Below are 16963 nucleotides of genomic sequence, written 5' to 3'. Positions count from 1 at the left end.
TCTATGATTGGAAAGGTTAATGTTATTCAAATGAATTGTATTCCAAAATTCAACTACCTGCTACAGTCTCTCCCTATAGATGTCCCCCTCCCTTATTTCAAGCAATTTGATAGCATAGCGAAGTCCTTCATTTGGAATGGTAAGCATCCCAGATTACATTTCAGTAAGTTGCATAGGCTGATTTACAAAGGTGGGCTAGGCCTACCCAAGATTTTGTTTTATTATTATTCATTCGGTCTCAGACATTTGGCTCATTGGTCACTTCCACCTGAGAGAGCCCCTCCCTGGTTTTGTATTGAACAGGAATTTCTTGCCCCTATTTCACCATTGCAAAGACTTTCTATCAAACTAATCAGAGAAGTTACACCCCGTTATCTCGCATTTGCACTCGGTATGGATAAAAGTGTCCAGAGTGTTTAATTTGGACATTTATTTAAATGCTGCCTTGAGAATATGGCTGAACCCAAAATGATGTATTCATAAGTCCCCTTTCTGCTGGTCAGAGTGGATTGTGAGTGATGTTAATACACTTGGTGACCTATATGAGAGTGGAGTGTTGAGATCCTTTGAAAATTTGGTTCAACATTTTGGGATTCCCTAATCTCAGATTTTAGGAATTTACAGCTGCGCCACCTGCTCTGTACTATTTTTGGGAGTAGCATACACCCCCCTTAAACGGCAGATACTCTGGGAGTGGTGATTACTGCTTTTGGAAAAGGTCATGAGGCATCAGTGTATTACTCCCTGCTAATTCAGAGTCTGGGGGACGGAACTTTAACTTCTGTCAAGAGATTATGGGAGAAAGATTTAAACTTGGTATTGGAGGAGGGAGTGTATACTAGGATTCTAAAAAAAAATGTCAAGTCTACATCTAGAAATGCAAGGGTGCACCTTATACAATTCAAGATTTTACATCGATTCTATTGGACCCCCTTCTAGATTGTATAGGCTTGGTCTTAAAGACACACCCACCTGCTGGCGATGCCAATCAGAAGATGGGGACACAACCCATGTTTTTTTGGTGGTGTGTTAAGGTCCAAGAATTTTGGTTGAAGGTTCAGAGTTTTGTGTGTGACACATTGGGCACTCAAATTTCATTTTGCCCCAGACTCTGTATTTTAGGCGATGGAGTGGTCATTGATGTAGGGGATAAATGCATGTGTGGGGGTTAATTTTCGGGGGGAAGGGTTGTAAATTTATATAATTTGATTCCAAATATTCTATTGTTTTTTTATTTGTTATATGTAATCAATAAAAATTGTTAATAACAAAGAATCAGCCCAAGATACAAAAAGCGAATTACTCTTCATCAATGCCTTCATTCTTTCCACATACAAACGTAGAGTACGAACTGGACACAAACAGTGAAGCCTCTCGTTCTCTGGCGAGGAAAAAAGCGGCGGGTGCAAAGATAGCAAATCCACCGGTTTACAGCTGAGCGCAGAGTTGCTCACCTTAGGCACAAAGGTTTGATTAGTTTTAAGAGACACTCTTGATAAATCCACCGCAAAGCGCATACAAGAGTGATGAACTGACAAAGCATGCAGTTCACTAACCTGCTTTGTAGTTGTTAAGGCAAATAATAAAGCTGCCTTTAGGGAAAGGAGCTTTAATTCTATACTTTCAACTGGCTCAAAGGGAGGCTGAGAAATCACGTTCAGGACCACGGACAGATCCCATGACAGAACCAGTGGTTTTGACACCCTGTCCAGTGTGGGGTTGAAATATCTAGCGCATTTGGCCAAGGATGCGCTTGAGCATCCGCACCCATAGGAGCACCGTCTCTCGCCAGAGAGAACAGAGGGCAATGTGCATTTTTGTGCGATGTGAAGAGATCTACAGCAGCTCGCCCATATCTCTCCCGTAGCTGACTCACCACCTGAGGGTGAAGTCTCCATTCTCCATAAAGAGGATTCCCCCTGGACAGGAGATCCGCCCCCGCATTCATCGCTCCTGGAATGTGCGTCACCCGTAATGAAAGCGCGCACCGCTCCACACAATCAGCTTTTGTGCCAGGCTGAGTAGCAGCTGTGAACATGTGCCCCCCTGTCTGTTTATGTATGCTACTGTTGTTGTGTTGTCCGATCTGACTAGGACATTGTGGCCTTGAAGGAAATGTACAAAGTGCTTCAGTGCTAGAAACACTGTCAGTAACTCAAGAAAGTTTATGTGCGTGTTCTGTAGTAACGCAGGCCAAACCCCATTCACTATTCTGCCTTCACACACCGCGCCCCAAGCTGTGAGTGACACATCTGTCTTCACCACTTTCCTCAGAGAGACCGGCCCCAAAGTGGTTCCCCCATGAAGGAAAGCATGGATTCTCCAGTGACGGAGAGCGAGCATACCCTCTGACCTCACTCTTACACTGCGATTTAAGTGACGGTGAGGACACAAGTGCTGCACTGCTATCCAGTGCTGAAACTCTCATTCACAGTAGTCCCAAAATAATTACTGACACCGTTGAGGCCATCAGACCCAAAGGCATAGACACAACCTGAATGAGACTTTTTTCCCTTTCTGAAAAAGGGACAAACAACCGCAAATCGATCCAACGCGTTCCTCTGACAGAAACGCTCGATACTGACTGGAATTCAATCGGAGACCCAGATAAATTGTTTCCTGTGTGGGCATCAGACAGCTCTTTGTCTCATTTATTTTGATTCCCAGATTCGCTAAATGAGACACCAGCATTCTCGTATCTACATTTGAAGTCAGAAGTTTACATTCACTTAGGTTGAAGTCATTAAAACTAATATTTTAACCATTCCACAGATTTAATATTAGCAAACTATAGTTTTAGCAAGTCATTTAGGACATCTACTTTGTGCATGACAAGTAATTTTTCCAACAATTGTTCACAGACAGATTGTTTCACTTCTAATTGACTATATCACAATTCCAGTGGGTCAGAAGTTTACATACACTAAGTTAACTGTGCCTTTAAGCAGCTTGAAAAATTCCAGAAAATCAAGCCTTTAGACAATTAGCCAATTAGCTTCTGATAGGAGGAGTACTGAATTGAAGGTGTTCCTGTGGATGTATTTCAAGGCCTACCTTCCAACTCAGTGCCTCTTTGCTTGACATCATGGGAAAATCAAAAGAAATCAGCCAAGACCTCAGAAAAGAAATTGTGGACCTCCACAAGTTTGGTTCATCCTTGGGAGCAATTTCCAAATGCCTGAAGGTACCACGTACAATTGTATGCAAGTATAAACACCATGGGACCACGCAGCCATCATACCGCTCAGGAAGGAGATGCATTCTGTCTCCTAGAGATTAATGTAGTTTGGTGCAAAAAGTGCAAATCAATCCCAGAACAACAGCAAAGGACCTTGTGAAGATGCTGGAGGAAACAGGTAGACAAATATCTATATCCAAAGTAAAACGAGTCCTATATCGACATGACATAACCTGAAAGGCTGCTCAGCAAGGAAGAAGCCACTGCTCCAAAACCGCCATAAAAAAGCCAGACTACAGTTTGCAAGTGCACATGGGGACAAAGATCTTACTTTTTAGAGAAATGTCCTCTGGTCTAATGAAACAAAAATTGAACTGTTTGGCCATAATGACCATCGTTATGTTTGGAGGAAAAAGGGTAAGGCTTACAAGCCAAAGAACACCATCCCAATCCTGAAGCATGGGGGTGGCAGCATCATGTAGTGGGGCTGCTTTGCTGCAGTAGGGACTGGTGCACTTCACAAAATAGATGGCATCATGAGGAAGGAAAATTATGTGGATATATTGGAGCAAAATCTCAAGACATCAGCCAGGAAGTTAAAGCTCGGTTGCATATGGGTCTTCCAAATGGACAATGACCCCAAGCATACCTCCAAAGTTGTGGCAAAATGGCTTAAGGACAGTAAAGTCACGATATTGGAGTGGCCATCACAAAGCCCTGACCTCAATCCGACAGAACATTTGTGGGCAGAACTGAAAAAGCATGTGCGAGCAAGGAGGCCTGCAAACCTGACTCTGACAGTTCTATCTGGAGGAATGAAAATTCCAGCAGCTTATTGCGAGAAGCTTTTGGAAGGCTACCCAAAATGTTTGACCCAAGTTAAACAATTTAAAGGCAATGCTACCAAATACTAACAAAGTGTACGTAAACATCTGACCCACTGGGAATGTGATGAAAGAAAGAAAAGCTGAAATAAATCATTCTCTCTACTATTATTCTGACATTTCACATTCTTAAAATAAAGTAGTTATCCTAACTGACCTAAGACAGGGAATGTTTTCTACGATTAAATATCAGGAATTGTGAAAAACTGAGTTTAAATGTATTTGGTTAAGGTGTATGTAAACTTCTGACTCCAACTGTATCTCTGCTTGCTGCCGTGACAACACGCACAGCATTAGATCTAGATAAGCAGACACCCTGAGACCCCTTAACCTCAGCGCCGTTAGCGCTGCATCCACACACTTGCTAAAGACTCTTGGTGCCAATGAAAGTCCGAAAGGCACCATAAAAAATGTGTAAGCTATTCCTTGATAGGCAAATCTTAGAAATTTTCTGTGTGACGGGTAGATACCCACATGGAAATACATGTCCTTCAGATCGACTAACGTAAACCAGTCTCTGGGATTAATAAATTAAGAGTGTTTTGAGCGTAAGCATTTTGAACTGGTATCTTCTGAGGTATTTGTTGATGTTTCGCAAATCCAGAATGGGACGGACACCTCCTCCTCTCTTGGGGATGACGAAATACCTGGAGTAAAAGCCCTGTTGGCTGTCCTCTAGCGGCACAATCATTATTGCTCTTTTGCTCAGCAAATTGGCTATTTCCTCTAAAAGCCAAGCTGACTCACCCTCCACTGTTGACATTAACACACTGTTGAACAGAGGTGGTTTTACAGCGAATTGCAGCCGATAACCCTGTATTATCATAGATAAAACTCAGGGATGAACTGCACATTCGCGCCAACTTTCTGCGTGAACAGAGAGGGGCCCGCTGAAGCTCTCGCTCAATGATGGTGCTGTGGCAACCATCATTGAGCGCCAACCATCAACTGGTGCCAACACTCCCATTAAATTGTTTGTGTATGAACTGTGTAACACAAAACTTGTGGTTTGATTCCCCTTCTGAGTCCTCTTGGCTGGAGGGGTGGAAAAAAAGAGAGACTCCACCCACTCCATGTCCCGAACCATAACACTGGTAAGGTCGCCCATCTCTTCTTGTTCTCCTGAGGGTTAGATGGATGATGTTTGGCCGCTGCCGCCGCAAAAGAAGCCTCGCTTCTCGGCTGGTGCTGTTTCAGCTGTGCCCCTCCCTACCCTAACTGTTGGGGTGGTGGGTGAGGCCTGGTCTGGGTTTTAAAACCAGATTGTCCACCTCTAAAATGAGTTGTGAACCCAGAACTTGACGGCTGCGGTGGGCAAGCAGTGGATTTTCGGGAAAGGCAGGTCTCGAACGCTTCCCCATCATTTTTTCTCAAATCACACTGCTGCTGCATTGTGGACTCTGTAGCCCCGAAAAGGGCTTTGGGATCCACTGGGGAATTGAATTCTTTCAATTATGGAATTTATTGTTAATGCTTACTTATAAAACTTTAAAGACAGACCTACCGTGTGCTCCACAGTTAATCAAAGATATATTCTTCTGTTGAAGCCATCAGTCCAACTTATTTCAACTTCATATTTTAAATATCGTTTTAAATAGTGAAATTTCTTATGCAGAATTATACTACCCCTTATCCTAAGGGGGAAAATCCACCAATCGGAGAATCACGATCAACAAAGTGAGACTGCCTTCTGCCTCTCAGACAGGCCAGACAAACCGAGCCAAATAACCCGTTCGCCCACAATGGCGAGACCCATGCTGCGGCCACCGCTCTGGACAGCCCCTCTTGACATACGTCGGTTGAGAGCCACAATAACGCAGATCTCTTCCCACAATGCTGCATCCGGTGCCCCCGCATTAATTTGTCAGCCCATCTCCTCCATCAACTCGGTCTGATATGCTGTGAGGAGCGAGGTGGCATTAATAGCCCTTACAGCCAGGGCTGAAGATCCGTAGATCTTTTGGTAAATGGAGGCCGACAATCTCTCCGTCCGTCCGGGCAATGAAGAGGGAGCAGACGGAAAAAATGCCTGACGGTTGGGGTGAAGGTGAATCGCCGCCGACGCCACAATTGGAGTGGGGCTGGACATCACCAGATCCTCCATTTCATGCACATCCATCCTAGAGTAACCATTAACAGGCACCCAAAACTGACGCATCTCCGCAATGCACGCTGGGACAGCTGGTATAAATTGCTTTACTGGGACGAGATGGCAGCCATTTGCCATCTTACAGATCCCTCTCTGTACCCTGGCCAGTCTGCTGCAATGTCCTTGCAGCTGGGGTGGGGGGTATTTCTCCGCTGGCGGCAGAAAAAAATAAGGATCCTCTTAATTTGACGCTGTGACACGCACCCTCCTTTCCAAAACTCTCCGTACAAAATGGAAACATTGTGGGCAACACTCAGGATTAGTGAGTGTGGTCTGTGCATGCTTGATCCCCAGACAGGTGATACATAGCGGGTGGGAATCCTTCAGCGAGATCATAGATCCACAAGCGCACGGACGGGAGGGATCCTTCCCCTTCGCTCCGCCACTCGGTGAGCTCGCAGTTTCCATGTCAGAACCCAAACTCAAGAATATAGAAGCAGTTCACCACAACGTGCCATTTGATTCTGTGTTAATCCTCTTGCCCTAGAAGTAGAAGCTATAACAGTGTGAAACTTAGCAGAAAAAAAGGCAAACCCACCTCAATGCGCTGGTTCACGCCACCCAGAGAAAACAATATAATACAGCAGAAAATATATTCACTTTGACAGTGAACATACCCGCAAAAACAACAGACACGTTCTACGACATACCTGAACGAATCACCTGATGAACTGTTAAGTGACCACTTCTTACGTGTCCTGCTAAGGATAGCTTCCAAAGATCTTCACGGGGAAGAGAACAAGAATGAAGTAGGCACCTATGACAGTGGTTTATATAGGGAGGTGGGACTCCCTCATTACTGCTGTGATTGGTCTGTCAGCTGACAGACTGGGTGTTATTGGTGCTTCCAGGATTGGGCACGCCCGAGGCGTTACCCATAGTGAGATACTGAACGAATGTTAGAAAGAGAAACCTGACTCACACGTAGACACGTACAGTACACATTTATATATGTGATCTGGTGTTTGTGCACATACTCTGAAATAATGCACAGTGGTATTAATTTTCTTGTCACTTCTACACTGTCCATTACAAATAAAGGCAAAAAAGTCCATACGAATAATAAAAAATAAATACCAAAAAAAAAAAAAAGAAAAGAAAAAGAAAAAACACACTGCATCCTTTTTTCCGCTTCTCCCCTAAAAGAGGACAGAACTGACCCACTGGGCGCGCGCACACACGCATACATCACAGGTGAGTCTGCCGCAACGGAGTGTCCTTATATGTCAGCAGCACATTCGGAGGTGTCCGATTATGGATGCTCTGTTTTATCACTTTCAGATAGATAATATTCCTCTCTGCATCCCCCTGTCCTCTCCCCTCTTTGTTTTTGATTTCCTTTTGTCCTTGATATGGCCCCCAACACCAGATAACAATCATTCATCCCCTCCATAAAGAAAGAGAGAAAGAAGAGAGGGGGACGGGGATGGGTTGCCCAGATCAGATTATAAATGAGTTAAGATACTGAGTTATTAAACGAGGGATACGATTCATGAATACACTGAAATTATGCAAGTGTACGCTCACCTAATTACCAAGCTTACTAGCACCGCTGTGATCACACCACATGCATGTTGTGTGCTTGAATTGATCATGCAGATAAGCCTTCAAAGCTGTTTTACACACAGATGGGTGTGCTCATTCGGGACACACATGCGACGATTATGGCTGTGACATGATTATGTAATCGTGAAAACTGACGATTCTTTGATTTAAGTCTACTTCTATTGGGTTAATGGTTTCTATTTAGAACGTGTTTTTACAGCGGTTAAGTTTCTAACCAATCCCAGACGTCTGCGTTGAGCAATGAAACTGCAATGGCCAATCAGAGACGCAGTGAGTCTACAGTCAAATCAGTCATGATAAACAGTCCTCATGCGCAAGTTTTAAATAGTCTGACGTCCAGATGCTTGCTTACAGTATGTTTCATCTCTGTTTGCGATGGCACACGAAAATTAGTGCTAAAGAAACATCATCTGACACTTGAAAAGAAGCTGTAGAACAAAGGTGTGCAATTTTGAATTATTTTCAAATAATTGCATTACCTTAGGTAAACAAACCGCAACAAAACTAAAACGATCCAGACCGTTCTAATCAAGGTACAGACAGGGTCTAAATAACTGAGTTATTGTGTTGTTTAAACTGCTATATTTATTATGTGAGCATTTGTGAGTGCAGAAATCTGTTAGTGAGCTCGCGCTGTACTGCAGGGCTCAAACAGTGAGTGACAGCTTCAGTCATTACAAGTTTGAATATTGTTGCATTGCTAGATTTTTGTGTACACTTTATTAAAAAAGAATAACAGTTGTATTTATGTGTAAGTCAGCTTGTTTTGGACATAGAAAAAGTCTTGAACTTAAAATTTCACAGACCATCATCTTTGTTATCGCGTCTGCTCAAATAAATGCCTATTTGACACACAACTGCTGTTGGAAGATTGAAATTGTAACTAATCACACAAACTCGCAAACCGGCTGATCTTACCTTCCAAAGTGCAAACACTGTGACATATTTGAGACCAAATATAATCTAACGAAGATCTTATGTGAACAAGAACACAATACGGGATTTTAAATGCAGTAAGTAACTTCAATCTAAATCTGCTGTTCAGTTTGACTATTGAATATGTCAAATTGTATAATTTACTGTATGTGGGCCAATAATTTAAGCAGTAAAGACACATTGCATGTCTGATGGTAGTTTTTGATTTTTATGCCATGTTTTTCAGGCTTTGGAAGTGTGTTAAATGTGTGAGGATGTGAATACATCATCATGATACATGACACACAAGCATATTGACTGAAATAAAAAATGGTTTTGTCAATATTTCAAAAAGAACCTACATATACAATACTGTGCAAAACTTTTAGGCGCTTGTAAAAAATGTTGCATAGTGAGGATGTCTTCAAAAATAATGCCATAAATAGTTTTCATATATCATACAAAGTCCAGTAAACTTAAAAAAAGCTAAATCAATATTTGGTGTGGCTTCCTTTGCCTTTAAAACAGCACCAGTTCTCCTAGGTACACCTGGACACAGTTTTTCTTGGTTGTTGGCAGACAGGATGTTCCAAGCTTCTTGGAGAATTCACCACAGTTCTTCAATCTATTTAGACTGTCTCAATTGCTTCTGTCTCTTTATGTAATCTCAGACTGACACAATGTTCAGTGGGGGGCTCTGTGGGGGCCATGACATCTGTTACAAGGCTCCCTGTTCTTCTATTTTAATATTTTCTATTTGCACAATTAATGTTTGGGAGTCTAAAATGTATTTTTCCTATTGACACACTAAAGCTGAAGATATAAATAACCATCTTAAGACAGATGTTTTTGTCAAACATCTTAAGTGCCTAAAACTTTTGCACAGTACTGTATTTCGTCACTTTAAACCAAAGATATACCTTTATAATAAACTTTAGTAACATTAACAAACATTATTACAGTATGTAATGCTTACAACTGCAGCACAGCCCATAACCTGCTGTTCTGAAGAACCCAGAAGCGGTTGCCTGCTTAGTGACGTCACAGAAATGTAATCAAATAATCATCAGTTAATAATCATGATTACAATATCAAGGGCAATAATCGACAATTATGATTTTTGTCATAATCGTGCAGCCCTAGTGTGTTTACCTCATAAGGATTTACTATAATCTCTGAAGACTCTGAATAGTCATTTATTGAAACCATGTCACTGTGTAAAATGCTTATCAAACTGACACGAGCTCTGTTTCTAAACCTAGTGAGCTGCCTAGTGCCTACTTAGACATTTAAATTTAAAAGCATCATAGGAATATCTTCTATGATCGATCGTGACCATGAAGGAAGATACTTTGTTTTGCCCAAATTCCAGTTGCATCAAGCTTAGTGAAAAAAAATCCATTCAGTATGGCAAACAAGGCAACAGAAATGTTCATTATAAATATACCTAATTCAGTATTGAAGAAGCATATATAAAAATAGTTCTTAATCTAATTAAAAAATGTAACCGATATTTATGTGCGTTATGTTTTTTCATGCTTAGAGAAATGTGTCATAGATTTACAACATGCTAAAAGAAAATTGTATTGGAATCATTTGTGATTCAGTGCGTGCTATTTGTGGTGTTGCCTATGTAGAGCAAATTGATCACTAATGAGGTTCCATGTAAGTTAAGGGGCATCCACATGTTTCACATCCGTGTTGCCAAATACATTGAATGATATGGATTGAACCTTCAGCGCTGGGCTTCCGTAAAGAATTGTAATATGGCACTTAAATTTAAAACTATTTTAACTGTGACTGTTGCTGCTGACCTTTACCTTTATGTTTGGTCTAACTTAACACCGTAGTGATTTTTACACACATTTTTATCTTTTTGAGTACAAAGCAACAAGAAATTAAATATTTTAAAACTATTAAATTTAATATTGACTCTTTAAGCTTCCTGCTGACAGGCCCGCTGAGAAAAAATAATTATCAAAATATTAATAACTATTGTCTTGGCCAACACAAAACAGCTTTCGTTTTAAAGCTTAGAAGCTGTACTTTAAAATGCATGTAGGCATTATGACCAAAATTGTAAAAGTTCTTTGAAATTTGCAGACAAATCAGAAGTGTTCTGTTTTGATAATTTATTAATAATTTTGCACTGTACATATTATTGTAATCGGTAAACCCATTAAACTGATCAAATAGCCATCTGTCATATGTCGTTGGAAAACTCTCAGATTAAAATACAACCAGCCTATTTGTTTTACTTACAGACAAAAATATAGCGAGTAACAGTAAATCTTTAAAAACACCTTCAGAGCTTAAAGGGTTACATTTTTCATTATTTCTCTGTTTCTGAGCACCAAGAGACCTCAGCTCTTTAACTAGTGTAAATTCACCAAGAACATCCTAAGGCCTTAATGTAAACAGTTCCTCTTTACTTTCTGCAATTAATATAGCAAATCAATTGCCAGGACTTTTTTCTCTCCTCCAAATAGTTTTCAGTGTTTAGCCTACTGTGCACTCCTCCCACTTTTTTGCCTTGTAATTACGCTCGTAATGTGGAAGTCAAAGCGGCACTTGACGCTGTTCTTGAGCATTGAAGACCACATGGTTGCTTCACTTGTCACTCTGGTTCCTCTGTCCCTCTTTGGTTCTGGGATGAGCATTTCAGCTGTTATTGGGTTGTGTCTTTCGGCTGCCTCACCGCACCAGGCAGTTATGAGGCTGGTATATTACCTCTGTACTCCAAAACAGACATTGAACAGCCTGTTTCCATGCCAACCAGAGCGTCATTCAGAAGAATAAAGGGCATTGATGGTCTGTCATTTGGGCAGAGCCGAGCCAGGCTGGGCATCGACCGGTACAGTGCAGAAGCTTGTACATGACTCATATTCACTGTGATGAATCATGAGGTATTGAGCCCAAACACTGTCTGTAGGAATGATGAGAGCTTTAGGATGGTGAGAAGAGAGGATATGTAGGGAACAGAGCTCTCTCGTCCCCACAGACATCTGCATTCAGCGGCAGAAAGAGAGAGACCTGTGACATCATCTATATGGATGTGGTACATGGGTTTTGTCAGACACAAGTGCAGCTGAATCTTAAATAGCCTCTCGCTCTCTCTCTCTCTCTCTCTACACACACACACACACACACACACACACACACACAAACAGACATTTAAAGTATGACACGTCCACATAGATTCACACAAACAATTTAATAAACAGCAGGATACATGGCTATCTCTCTCTCTCTCTCGTACACATACACAAGCACTCAGAGGCAATCAGGCAGGGTAATAAATGGTGGACTGTTGACGTCAGAACAGGGAAGGATAAAACACGCACGTACACACTCCTTTCCTGCACTTTCTTTCCTGCGTGGATACTAGCACGCTGATATTTGTTTGCTCTTAAAGGGATAGTTCACCCAAAAATGAAAATTGTAATTTACTCCAAACTAATATGACTTGTCTTTGGTGGAACAGAAAAGATGTTAGATTGTTAGCCTCCATCACCCGTTACTTTCATTGTATGGAGGAAAAAAAATATGCAATGAAAGTGAATGGATAAAACGTTTCCTTTTGTGTCTTATTGATTTGAAACAAAATAAGGGGGAATAAATTGACATACATTTTTCTGTGAACTTTTCCTATAAATGGCAATTCTGTGCCTATCACTTTTTCTTTTCTCTCTCTTTGTCACTCTCTCTTCCAAGATCATTATATATGTTCTTTTGGAAACTGAATGAATATGAAACAAACTTGGCATTATGGGAGAGGCTGTAACAGTCACATTTCTGGCTGGTGACCTTTGTGTGTATGAGAGAGAGATGGATTTATCAAGGATGGATGAAGCGAGACAGTGAAAGAGAGAGATATAAGGCCGGTGATCTAACTTGGTGAGGTTGAGCTCAGAACCAGCGAGTGGTGTGCAGAGGCTGCCGGGGTTTCTATGGCAACACTGGCAAGACCATCGATCACACACACTCATTCCTGAATCCCTCTCGCCTGTGCTTGTTCTCTTCCCTCAAGAAGTTTGATCCATACAGCGTCTTGCTTTCACGGGCAGGCTAAAGTCCACGTCTTAATCCTGTAGAGATTGTGTGCGTTATCAAAGAGACAACAGGTGAATTTTGTGGTTTTCAAGTAGCTGTTTATTAGGGTGTTTTAACTCTAGAGCTTTTGATGTGCAAATGAGTCCATTTTCACATTACGAAACTACGAAAAACTATGCGACTAATCGCGATTACAAATTTTAAACGACTGACAGCACTACTTTAAAAATATATATTTTTGGCAACTTCTATCCTGAGTCTATCTGAAGTAGTAAACAGCTGCCGCTTGTGCTTATCATGAAGCTTGTTGACGCATTGTGGAATCGAACATTAGGTTGGACCAAACAAAACAAGTGTGAAAACCATTTGAGATGTTGAATGACGTGGTGTGAAGGCCATTAACAGTCACTCTCACGTATTCTGTTTAATACGGCGGCACGTCACTCTTTATGATGTGTGTTTATAAAACAGAGTGAGTTGGAGAGGAAAAATAAGCAAGAGTAGAGAGACAAAATCGAGTGAGTCAGCTCACGCTTTCGGACAGAGACAGAGTAGAAGGATCTATGAGGAAGTGTGTATCTGTGTCCATTCAATGCGAGTTCTTCTGTCTTCTGCCTATGGTCTGTGTCACCGAAAAGGTCTGTTTGTATTAATATGCATGGACAGGCAACGACTGCTGATTATCTGTGCAGTACAATGATCTGGTCTTTCTAATCGAATAGGTCACTGGAGTCCCAATCCAAACTCACAACTAGTCTATACAGCACACAGATTGTTTTTAAATTGTTTTCCAGTGCTAGTAAAGTAGGATATGCAGTTTGTGTTTGGTGTATGGTCTCTAAAGCAATTGACTTATAAGTCTCTTTTCCAAGAATGGTGCTAGTTGTGTTTATTTATTTGCATTAATGTTTTGTGTCTGTGTTTGTGTGTAGGTAATCCATAGGCACTTCTATCTGAAGCGAGCAGAGATCATGGCCCAGTGTGAGGGCTGGATCTGTGATATTCAGCAGTACAGCAGTGATAAGAGAGTGGGCCGAACCATGTCTCACCACGCAGCTGCACTAAAGGTGAGAGAGACACATACATTGTACAGTTCTGTGCAAAAGTCTTAAGCACAGTAGATGTTTCACAAAAACTTTTGTCTTAAGATGGTTATTTTTTTGTCTTCTGCTTTAGTGTGTCAATAGGAAATATAAATTTTAGATTTCCAAACATTGCTTTTGCAAATAGAATAGAATAATGAACAGAGCCCATATCTCAACATTGAGTCTGTCTGGGAGTACATGAAGAAACAGAAGCAATCGAGACAATTCTAATACATAAAACTGTGGCAAGTTCTCCAAGATGATTGGAACAACCGATCTGTCAACAGCCTTAAAATTATTCATGGCATTATTTTTGAAAACATCCTCACTATACAACATTTTCCATATACAACTGCCTAAAACTTTTGCACAGCACTGTATATTCACTGAATTGATAATTTGTCAGCAACAGCCATGTCAAATTCCTCATAAGTGCAATGTTGGATGGCCAATAAAAAACTATTCAGATTCTATTGTACAGCCTGTATAGAGCACAACATTAGGGTTACAGAAGTAAAAATCCCATTCATTTTATCCATAGAGAAACAATAAGTGGAGAACTAACATGTTGTTTTGAGGTTGATATAGTGTTACACACACACGTGTGACTTTAATTGAGAAAAATAGTGTGTAATTGCCGAGTTCTCTGTGAAAACCTAAACTACCCTTAATCCTGAAGAGAGATCCACCAATTGCTGTTAGAGAAATCGCTATTACCATGAAAATGGGAATCGCTGTAAAAGAGGTCAGCAGTGTTGGAGCCGTAGCCTAGTGGGCTGTGCTCATGACATTATGATGCTGATGCATCGCAGGTCACCCGAGTTCAAGTCCTGGCTCCTGAGGTCCTTTCCCGATCCCATTTCCTTTCACCTCTCTACTTTCCCTATCCCATTAAAGCCAAAAGGCCATAAAAAGAATCTTAAAAAAAAAAAGGTCAGCAGTGGCCATCCACTCCCATAAAGCATTGCAAATAATGTAAATGAGTATGTCTCCCACTCTTAAACAATTTATATATTTGTATATGTTGGAATATTTTTAAATAAACTTCAAATATATGATATGTTATGCTTATAATCAATGATTTAAAGTCCATAGTTTTTTAGTGTACCATTTGTTCATTGCCTTTTAAAACTAAAGTGTAATTTCTGCACCACTAGCATCTCTAAACAGAATTTCAAAAATATAAATATCCTTTTTAAGTAGCTTTTTCAAACACCCCCTCCCCCTTTTTGTCACTATTGCGCTCTGTTGTGCTCCTTGTTGTCTTTGCCCATGCTTTTTTGTATTTTTGCAGAGACACACGGCTCAGCTCAGAGAGGAGCTGCTGAAACTTCCCTGTCCTGAAGGCCTGGAGCCGGATGGGGATGAGTTTTCCGAGAAGAGCACCTCGCTCATGGTCAAAGAGCTGCCCAGTCAGGACACAGAGAAGCAGACTGAGAGCCAAGACGCCCACTGCAGCGACGGCCAGCTATGATTACTCTCCCCTGAAGCCCCGCCCACCACTTTAGACTATCCATTGATATTGAAAAGACTGGATGGCTTTCATGATTAAGCCATCTTTTTGTCAATATTTGTATGTAAGAATCTAATTATGTTATAGCATAAAATGAGAGGACAGAAAAAACAAGGAAATGAAACTGCTTACAAACACCCATCAACACAAGATGAACCGCTGAACTTTGCTGCGCCCTAAAGAAAACAAAGGTGCCGATAAAGATTTTTTTATTTACCTGTAAAAGAGTATAAACTTTTTTTTTGTGCTTTTTTTCTTTATTTTTCCAAATTGTTAAATAACCACTGATTGATGTTATTAAACTTGTTTATGTAAGCAAAATGAAAGACGAAATCACAGTATATATAAGGGAACTGGCTTTAGTGGAGAATGTTTACCAAATGTTCATTTCTCTTTTCTTTTCTTTTTTTCCTATTATTTGGACTGTTAGTCTAAGGACAGTTGTAAGTAAGAATATACTGGTAATTCTTTAAGCAAATTATTTAAAAGAAAACCGTAACGAACACGCCCATACCCACTCTTGAGTTCCTTCAATCCTCTGGTGACCCACTGACAGTGCTTTGGTTTCTACAGACTTGTGTACACTTCAGTAATAAAGCCTGACATGGACTTTCAGAAGTGCTCTTATGACTGGGTGCTCTTGTTCAGGCTAATCAATAGCACATTTTATTTTTGCCCTCTTTCTGCTTTTAAGTGCAAGTTTAATAAATGCAGCCTGTTTTACTTAGCTTGGAAATATATATTAATATTGGTCTGTAGATCGCAAGATGTGGCGAGTGTGTGTGCGTGCAGATGTATCTTTTATCCTCTATTTCTTTGTGTCTTCAGCTTGAGTTAGTCACAAAGGAGCCAGAGTCATAATTACAATGTACACTAGATGACAAGATTAAGTTAAACATTTTAAATGTTGTTTTTTTTTGTTTTCTTACACTTGAAAAACACATTTTAAGTATGTACTGTACCAATATAGTATACCGATATAAGGTCTTTCGTTTAGTGTTCTTCAGTGTTGGGTGAACTGCTCTTTAAAAAAAAAAAAAAGAAAAAAAAAGGAATCCATTACAGATTACGAATTACTTTTGTTACTTTCTAAAACACTTTAAAGAGAAAAGTTCATTTTTCCGCTCGACAAATTCAAAATGTCTATAATATGCCCTTCCGCTGTCACAGAAATGCAAGTTTTAAACATATCCTACATATTATTTAGAAATATGTAACCCATGTACTTAAAAGTAGTAATCTGATCACAAGAATGTAAAATGAAATGTTACACTACTTGATTACAGTAACTAATTACTGTAATCCGATTAAACCCAACACTGGTTCCCAGGGTCTGTAAGGGTGATACTCAAATGAAATATCTAGGTCGTTTCACCCACCAAATTAAAAGGATAGATTTTGCATTAAAAAAATATCTTTTTTCATTGTGAATTAAGTGCACCCCCCGCCCCCCCCCCCCACCCCACAATTTGCATTACTGAAATGTGAAAATTCTTTATTTAAATGTTTTAAATCATCCTTTTTGGGATTAAATTTGACCCTGCCATTTCTTGAAAATTTTCAGGACATTTGCTGAAGGACTGCAGAAAAATTGCAAGTTAGATCCATTGGAATTTAGTT

The 16963-nt window shown here is 40.4% G+C and overlaps 1 protein-coding gene across 5 annotated transcripts in view; it reads left to right on the top strand.

Moving 5' to 3' along the window:
* Positions 1-16070, top strand: part of LOC127455575 (baculoviral IAP repeat-containing protein 6-like) — a 213214-nt gene extending 197144 nt beyond the window's left edge. For all 5 annotated transcript variants that reach the window (XM_051723584.1, XM_051723583.1, XM_051723586.1 and 2 more), the window contains exons 73-74: positions 13678-13812; positions 15125-16070. In XM_051723584.1, the coding sequence (XP_051579544.1) occupies positions 13678-13812; positions 15125-15304 (315 nt within the window). In that variant the 3' untranslated portion in view covers positions 15305-16070. The remainder of the gene's footprint in view (positions 1-13677; positions 13813-15124) is intronic.
* The last annotated feature ends 893 nt before the right edge of the window (positions 16071-16963 follow it).

This window comes from Myxocyprinus asiaticus, chromosome 17, assembly GCF_019703515.2.
Source record: "Myxocyprinus asiaticus isolate MX2 ecotype Aquarium Trade chromosome 17, UBuf_Myxa_2, whole genome shotgun sequence".
Lineage (NCBI taxonomy): Eukaryota > Metazoa > Chordata > Actinopteri > Cypriniformes > Catostomidae > Myxocyprinus > Myxocyprinus asiaticus.
This window is presented reverse-complemented; position numbering and strand designations above follow the sequence as displayed.